Source organism: Arachis duranensis, chromosome 5 (assembly GCF_000817695.3).
Source record: "Arachis duranensis cultivar V14167 chromosome 5, aradu.V14167.gnm2.J7QH, whole genome shotgun sequence".
NCBI lineage: Eukaryota > Viridiplantae > Streptophyta > Magnoliopsida > Fabales > Fabaceae > Arachis > Arachis duranensis.
Window position 1 is genome coordinate 64,487,047 of NC_029776.3, and position 9,158 is coordinate 64,496,204.

Genomic DNA, 9,158 nt, shown 5'->3' on the forward strand with positions numbered 1-9,158 from the left:
AACATTCAAGCCTTGTTTGCTTGTAGAACAGAAGTGGTTGTCAGGCACTCGTTCATAAGTGAGAATGATGATGGGTGTCACTTAATCATCACATTCATCATGTTCATGGGTGCAAATGAATATCTTAGAACAAGAATAAGCTGAATTGAATAGAAGATCAATAGTAATTGCATTAATACTCGAGGTACAGCAGAGCTCCACACCTTAATCTATGGTGTGTAGAAACTCCACAGTTGAAAATACATAAGTGATAATAGTGATCATTGGCTTCGGCCCCAGAGAGGGAACCAGAAGAACCAAGATGAAAATACAATAGTAAAAGGTCCTATTTGTAGAGAACTAGTAGCCTAGGGTTTACAAAGCACTTGGTGTGTGCTTGGGCTGAGAATTGAAGCATTTTCGTGTAGAGACTTCTCTTGGAGTTAAACGCCAGCTTTTGTGCCAGTTTGGGCGTTTAACTCCCATTCTTGTGCCAGTTCCGGCGTTTAACGCTGGGCAGTTTTGAGCTGATTTGGAACACCAGTTTGGGCCATCAAATCTCGGGCAAAGTATGGACTATTATACATTGCTGGAAAGCCCAGGATGTCTACTTTCCAAGGCCATAGAGAGCGCGCCAATTGGGCTTCTGTAACTCCAGAAAATCCACTTCAAGTGCAGGGAGGTCAGAATCCAACAGCATCTACAGTCCTTTTCAGCCTCTGAATCAGATTTTTGCTCAGGTCCCTCAATTTTAGCCAGAAAATACCTGAAATCACAGAAAAATACACAAACTCATAGTAAAGTCCAAAAAAGTGAATTTTAACTAAAAACTAATAAAAATATAATAAAAACTAACTAAAACATACTAAAAATATACTAAAAACAATGCCAAAAAGCGTATAAATTATCCGCTCATCAATTGCTGATGTGTTTGTTGAAGTTTTTGTCTCATAAACAGGTATGAGACAATTCTGGGCTTGAAGAACCATCTTTCTGAACTTCATTTTCTAGGCTATAATGCACTTGCTGAATCATCTAGGTCAATCCAAAAATTTAGATTCTGAGTGGTCCAACATGTTTCCTTAAAACATTACCATCTCTGGGCCCAATGAGTGTTACATATGGTGGTCCAATATGTTTCCTTAAAACCCATGGGATTTTTTACTTTGCATTTTTGTGAAAAGGTTTCATTTAAATCAGTTTTTATTATTTTAAAATATTCATTTTTTTTAAATCAAATCACACTTCATGACCTCCCTTTCAAACTATAACCCTCACAGGTTTAGATCTGCCATGAATAATGATTTCTACGAGGGTGTCATTGCTCACCGTATCTTAGGTCCCACCTTTTCTATTGATTTACCAAATCTTAAAAAATGAAAGGTTTTAAGTTTGTTGATAATCTTATTTCTCTGGACTGAAACCATCTTTTTAAAATAAAAAAACCGGTTTACCCAGTTTTAATCAAAGAATTTTATGCAAACATGACGTACCATGAAGGGACTATTCATTCTTATGTAAAAGGCCGTGACATAATTCTGAATAATAGAACCATAAGTGATTCTCTGAAATACACTGATGTTGGTGCATGTGCCTATCCATCTGGTAAGTGGGATGAAAGAGTTGGTATCTCTTTCAATGATGCTCTGGCTCATATCTGTGAACATGTTTCTTTGATTGATGGCATCACCCTACTCATAGAACCTTGGGTTATGAACGTGCTCAGTTGCACCGTATAGTAAATCCTATCATCTTTCCTCAGAGTGATTCATATCAAAGGGTATCTTACACTGACACTCTTGTTTTGTATGCTCTTCTCGCAAAAACAGAAATCACTTTTGCTTATTTAATGGTTAGATATATGTTTGATTCTATTAGAAGTGAGACAAATAAAGCCCTTCCTTATGGCATGTTCTTAACTTGTATTTTTGAACATTTTGGTGTTGATTTGTCCAATGAGTCATATGAAAATAGACACTCATATCTAAAAGGAGGTGTTTCAGTGAAACAGTAGAAAAAGGGACCCACTCATTCTGAAAGGGTGGTTCTTGATGAAGATGATGATGACTATGAACCAGAAGACACTCCTCCTCCACTGGGTACTTCAGCCTCCATTGGACATAAAACTGTTCTGTATGAAGTTGTTAAGGATGTGGTGCAGTAACTTGTTTCTCAATCTAACCATTTGATTGCTATGAGCAAAGAAAAGAGGAAACTTGCTATGAAACATGAGAACCTTCTTAGAAAATCAAGAAATAGGGTGGCCATTTTCATGAAATTCATTGACAATCTCCAAGAGGATGACAATGCTGCCACTGATCCTGAGGAAGATGCTGGTTCTGAAGAAGATGGTTCAGATGCCTGAATTTGTATCATGTTACTGTAGACTTTTGTTCACTTTTAGTTATTTACTTGTTTTGGACTTTGAACTAATATTTTGTTACAGATTTTAGTTCAATCTTTTGTTCCACCCTTAATGACAAAAGGGGGAGTAGTAGCATATGAATTTGCTAATTTTGCTGCTGCTGTGATTTGTTTGGCATGAGAATTTAAACTTGAGAGTGAAAGGATTGTGTCAATTTTGTGAAATTGGTGTATGTAATACTTTAACTAAAGTGAAAATTCCACCATAGTTGTGGTAGAGACTGGATGTAGGTTGCATGGCATAAGGCAACTGAACCAGGATACTTGATGGTGTTAGCTTCTCTCTTCCCTTATCTATTTTATTTTCTGATATTTATGAGACAAAATGAAATTGTCTCATAATTTTTTCGCTGCTGAGTTCAAACAATTTTAGATTGAAAGTTTATTTTAAAAGGGTTATTTCATTAAAGCAAAAGAAGGTCAAAGATTCAACCCCCTTCTCTAAGCCTTCTACTACCTTCAAGACATTGTAGGGCGGTGCTGACATCCTCATGATTGAGTAGTTCGGTGTTGGGTTCTACTCTGCGTACTTGGTTGTCGATAAGATGATTATGGCAACCAAGCATAACGATGATGAGCAGTACAATTGGTAATTCTAGCTTGGTAGACCATTCACTATGACCAATGATACCAGTGGGTAGAAATTCAGAAGAGAAACTAAATTTCCCTCTTTCTCAAGGAGGATCAGGTAAAGAACAACATATTTATTTGTGAATGCATTTATTTAGAAACATAGTGAGATATATACATCAATTTGAATTATTGTGCATGCTTAGTTTTTAGACTCTAGGAAAAAGATTTGTAATGTTTCACAGATTTTTTTAATTGAAAGTTAATTTAATTTGAGCTTGTAACTGGAGATAATGACTGAGTAATTGACATTATTTTTTTGTTTTAATAGCTGGAGTACTTAGAAAAGAAGAGGATTAAGGATCTTGTAAAGAAGCACTAAGAATTAATTCAGTATTCTATTTATCTAATGAAAAAGATATCAGTGATGATGAAAACGATGAATCATAAAAGGAAAAGGAAGATGATGTTGAGGAAGTTGATGAAGAGAAGGAAAAGGACTCCATGATGAAGAAGATCAAGGAAGTTTCTCATGCAATACATAAACAAAAGATGAACGGGAGAAGAAAAGACAAAGAACATAAGAGAAGAGATGATGAAAATTGGGGGCGAAAGAGGATTAGGATTTTGTAATTCAAGATGAACTAATTTGGGTTTTAAAAAATAAATTTAGGGACCAATTTGAGCACATTAGCGTACAACTAGAATGCCAAATTGGAACTTAACATAACACATTAGCTTCGTTAAGACGACAGTTCACTCAGGAACGGACATGGATTCACTTAATTGGTTATTTATGAAAGTTAGGAATTTAATTGATGCGCAATTTAAATTTAAGGACCAATTTAAATATTTACTCATAAAGAAATATTTCATATATATCATACAATAATAGGTAAATGAATTATTTAACAAAATACAAAATTAGAATATTTAGTTTTGTCAAACAAAATAAGAACTGAAAGAAGCAGAAATTAAACTCTAACAATGACTGGATTTTATTTCTATGCCGACATAATCTGAATTTGATAAATTTGATCTTCAATTCCATTTTTGGATACACACCATTACCATTGACATTCTCAAAGTCACATATTTAGTTTCTTGGTCTATTTTCTTCATTTTAATTAAAGTATAATAAATTTACAAGCTTATAAAGACCAATAAACATAAAAGAGAAGGAAAGTGATCACAAGAACAAGAAGCTTATGCCCTCCAAATTTATCATTAGAATCCCATCTTAGCACTATAAGATGAATGAAGCAATGAAGACACAGAGAAGCTCGTGTTATTATTAATCTTTGAATTCAAACGTTGCATCATTGGCACCGACGAAGATGCTGCCATAACTCCACCAGAAGAACATTTATTGCCATCATTCGCAGGCGAATCCTTTAGAAGTGCGTCGAATTTCGCAGACTCCTCCCTTTCTTGCTTTATCTCCTTGAGCATCGCGGCGATGTCTCTCATCGTCGGCCTTTCTTCTGGGGACGGATTTACACATAACATGGCTATTCCCAAAGCTTGCGTCATTTCCTCTATTTCTGATTCTGGTCTAGAGAGTAACCTAGGATCAAGAACATCAAGCCCTTTTTTCTGTCTCACCCAATCAACAACATGTAGACCATCCGGGATTGTTGGATCGATCGGTTGCTTTCCTGTCAAGACTTCTAACAAAACTATTCCGTAGCTATACACATCACTTTTCTCTGTGATCTTCATCATGTAGCCATATTCTGAAACAAATCCAAATGAATCATCTAGTGTATATTAAGAATAAAAATAAAAATAATTTTATATGCATTGACAGTGATATTGTAAAAAACTATCAACCAATCTTGGAAGTGAAAAATTCATTGTGGCTAGTTATTAACTTTTTGTAGTGAGTAGTTTCCTACGCTGAGTTGACACGTTCTTGTAATTTGTTAGATAATATATAACTCCTTAATATTTATTTTCCTGTGAAATTTCATCTAATTGAACACTTTCTATAGAGCATAAAAGTTGTGACTTATTCTGAAGAACAGAAGCATTTTTGCAAGAAAGGAACAAGTAAAACACACACTAACCTGGAGCAATGTATCCATAAGAACCGGCAACGGTATTGGAAGATCTGCCGAAATCGCCGTCGTCAACTAGCTTAGCCAAGCCAAAATCAGCAATATAAGGCTCAAATTGAATGCCAATGAGGATGTTATTGGCTTTGATATCTCTATGAACTATAGGCGGAACACAATCATGATGAAGATATGCAATTCCTTGAGCAGCACCCAACAAGATTCTATACCTCAATTCCCATTCCAAACAAGTCCCAGTCCTCTCATGGAGCAAACTGCTTAAGCTCCCATTCGGCATGTAATCGAAAATGAGCAATCTGGCTTTCCTGTTCCAGCAGCATCCCAAGAACCTCACAATGTTCTTGTGGCGGATCGACCCGAGAGTCCTCACCTCGGCCGAGAAAGAATCACGAACTCTGGTCTTTTCGTCTAACACCTCCCCTGCATCTGTTGTAGGCCACAGCTTCTTCACTGCAATCACTTCTCCGCTGTCCATCTCGGCACGATACACTACGCCGGAGCATCCCTTTCCGATTATATTCCTGTCAACCAAACGCCTTAGTACTTGCTCAACCGTGAAATTCAGCTTCTGGAATGGTATGAATTGCCATGACCATGATTCTCCTAACTCTGAATCATCATCTCTAATTGTTCTTCTGGCTTTTATTACAGCAGTTATTCCCATAACAATCATTATCACAGTTAGAGCTATGAGTAAACCAATAGCCACTTTAATCCTTCGAGACTTCTTTGCCTCGTTCGCATTCAAGGCCGTGCCAGAGTCTTTCACAAAGCAGTAGTCCTGACCTGATGTGCACAGGCCTTGGTTTCCGGCGAGGTCTTTTGGCGATAACTGCCTGAAAAGCTTGTTATCCGGAAGATAACCGGAGAACTTGTTGTACGAAACATTAAGGGAGACAAGATTGTCTAACTCTTCCAAAGGCTGCAAATTCCCTTCCAACTGGTTATGTGAAAGGTCTAACATGGAAAGCTTGCTAAGTGCAGATATCTGAGCCGGAATTTGCCCGCTGAGAAAATTGCAGCTCAGATTGAGAGCGATTTCTAGTGACTCCATCCGGACTAGCTCGGCTGGTATGCTACCGGTGAGCTGATTACTGCTAAGATCAAGCAATTGCAGATTTGAACATAGGCTCAGCGACGCTGGAATCAGTCCGGAAAGCAAGTTCTTTCCTAAGATAAGCTTGCTTAGAGATACAAGGTGGCCCAAACTCGCAGGCACTGGACCTGAAAACTTGTTGGAAGATGCATCCAATACTTGAAGGGAATAAAGTGTTGACAGAGAATTTTGCAATGGTCCTTCTAAGTTGTTGCCACTCAAGTCTATCATTTGCAGCTCTGAGCAGCCTACTATCTCTTCAGGAACCGGCCCTGAAAGCTGGTTCCCGGAGAGATCAAGAAAGTTTAAGCTCTTGAGGCTGCCTATGGTCTTGGGAATACTACCAGTGATTCTGTTGTTTCCAAGCCTCAACCTTACAAGAGAGCTGCAGCTACCTATCTCTGAAGGTATAGATCCTGATAAGTCGTTTGAGATGAGAAGCAGCTTTGTTAAGTTCTGGAGGCAAAATAGGCTTGCCGGAACGCTTCCGTTTAGCGTGTTTCGAGACAAGTCCAGTGCCTGCAGGGTGCTGCAGTTTCCTAAACTTGATGGAATGCTACCTTCAAGCTGGTTCTGCCAAGCGAAAAACACCATTAGGTTCGACAACTGGCCTAGCTCGGGTGGAATCAAACCTGAAAGCTGGTTTGTATCAACTTGCAACTGCTGAAGGTTCTTTGCATTCGAGAGCGACGAAGGTATCGAGCCAGACACGTTGTTGTCACTAATCATAAACTCTTCAAGATTCAAAAGATTTCCTAAAGACAGAGGAATGGATCCAGATATAGAATTCAAAGAGAAGTCAATTTTTCTCAAACTTGTGCAGTTTCCAATGTCTTCGGGTATAGCACCAACAAGACTATTCTGCCATAGAAACAACTGTTGCAGATTTTGAAGCTTTCCAAGCTCAGGTGGAATGGAACCTGAGAGGCTATTCTCATAGAGGAACAAATCAACAAGCTCAGAACAGTTACCTAACTCTCTTGGAATCTCACCTGAGAGCATTGTGGTGTAAATTGACAGAGTTTGAAGCTTGCTTAGTTTTCCCAATGAAACTGGCAATGAGCCTGAGATTCTTGTATCAGCTAGCCCCAACACTGTTAAATTGATGCATTCTCCAAACTGTTCAGGTATCTTACCTATGTTCGACAAACATGAACACGAGTATTAGATATGATACACTACAATGCAATATGCAAACACAACATTGACTTAAGAAGTTTGAAGTAGCAGTATTTGATGCAGATATGCATACGCGAAGTATTTATAAAGATTCTTATAGGATCTTACCAACTATGTCCTTGTTCCCTCCGGCTCTAAGAACCTCAAGATTCGACAACTTTCCAAGCTCCTTTGGGATAACCCCACTAAGCTGGTTATCAAAAAGGAGAAGACTCTTTAGTCCAATGCAGTTGCTTAACTCGACTGGGATCTTCCCCGAAAGCTGGTTAGAGTTCAAGGACAAGTTGACAAGATTGTGAAGCTTTCTAATGGAGGAAGGTATTGAACCAACAAGGTTGTTAGAGCTTAAGTCAAGAACAGTGAGTGAAGTGCAGTCACCAATGTCTTGAGGGATTTGTCCAGTGAGATTTGAATCAGAGATGACAAGCTTCTGAAGGAACTTGAATGAAGAAAGGTTTGAAGGTAGTGGAAGCTCAAGAGGGGTGGATTCTATGGTGATCTCAGTTACAAAACCGAGTGTAGAACATGTTATGCAGGTCCAGTTGCATGGGTTTGAGTCATGGATGTTCCAGTTGGACAATAACAATGGTGGTGGTGAAGAAGAACTATGGAGCCAAGAAAATAGAGCAGAAGCTTCGTTGTTATTACTGTTCGTAGAACAGAATGCAATACCATAGAGAAAAGTAGTGTGAAAGAGAAGAATGAAACAAAAGAATGAATAAGAAGAAATGAAGAAGAAGGAAGAGGGTTGTTGTTGCCTCGAGTTTTGCATTGAAAACTATGGAACATTTGCCTCAAATTCCAAACCTTTCTTCTTCTTCTTTGCTTTGTGCACCTTATTTCATTGGGTTTTGCAACTCTTTTTTTGTGAGTAATGTTTGCTATTACTATTACTATGTGGTTTTCTTGCTTCGAACTCAATGAAACTAAACTAAACCCAGAGAGAGTAACAAAGGCTATGAAGTTTTTAAGTTCACATTAGAGAACATAAAAAATAGATTAAAGTCCAATTTAACGCCTAGAGATTAGAAAAATCTGAAGCAGTAGCAGCAAAAAGAAAAGAAAAGAAAAGAGTACCAGCACCACCACACCTAAGATGCTTCTTTGTGTCTAAGCAAGTGTGTTATTAGAATAATGGAGGCTATGGCAGGCGGTGCTTATTATAACTATTGAGCTCAATTGACTACATTGCATAGCATTATATATGGTCTTTGTTTATTGTTGTGCTCCTAGTACTCTGTCAGTGTTTTATGCTATTTTATTTGTATGGTTAAAATAAAATAAATTTGAGGGGGCAGAAATTGTCTTCATTTTTAGTACGTGTCACAAGCTTCAATTATGTCTAGTGTGGCACTAATTCATAACTTGATACTCTTTCGTAAAATTATTTTTTTGTAAAACCACCAATTTATACATGTAATTAACAGTATTAATATTTTTAGCGGGTATTAGAGTTCGGGTAAAAAAATTGAAATTGGGGGAAATGTGTTAATTCGTTAGAATCGCCCGGTGAGGTGATTTGTTTGAATATAATGAGAAAGTTTATTTATAGGTATCAGAATTAATTTTTTAGATTTTTTTAAATTAATTTTTAGAATAGTTAAGATAAGCTAAATTTATTAAGTCAATTCATTTATTTATTTAAACGGATGATTTTGTTTTTAAAATTAAATTTATTTAAATTTTGGAGTAAGCAGACTAAATAGACGGCACATTTATTTTTTTATATTTTTCAAAAAATAATAGCACTTTTAATTAAATATTCTGTCCAATTCGACTTAAAAATCCAATCCATTAAAAGAATTATTTATTTAAAATTTTTGACCTAAAAA

The 9,158-nt window shown here is 37.1% G+C and overlaps 1 protein-coding gene across 1 annotated transcript; it reads right to left on the reverse strand.

Annotated features, from left to right (window-relative positions):
* Positions 1 to 3,970: 3,970 nt before the first annotated feature.
* On the reverse strand, positions 3,971 to 8,475 carry LOC107489435 (LRR receptor-like serine/threonine-protein kinase RGI1). The gene is made up of 3 exons (XM_016110182.3): positions 7,435 to 8,475; positions 5,043 to 7,283; positions 3,971 to 4,709 (listed from the first exon to the last, which is right to left on the reverse strand). The coding sequence occupies exons 1-3, from the start codon at positions 8,096 to 8,098 to the stop codon at positions 4,201 to 4,203; spliced, it is 3,414 nt and encodes a 1,137-aa protein (XP_015965668.1). The 5' UTR covers positions 8,099 to 8,475; the 3' UTR covers positions 3,971 to 4,200.
* Between the last annotated feature and the right edge of the window lie 683 nt (positions 8,476 to 9,158).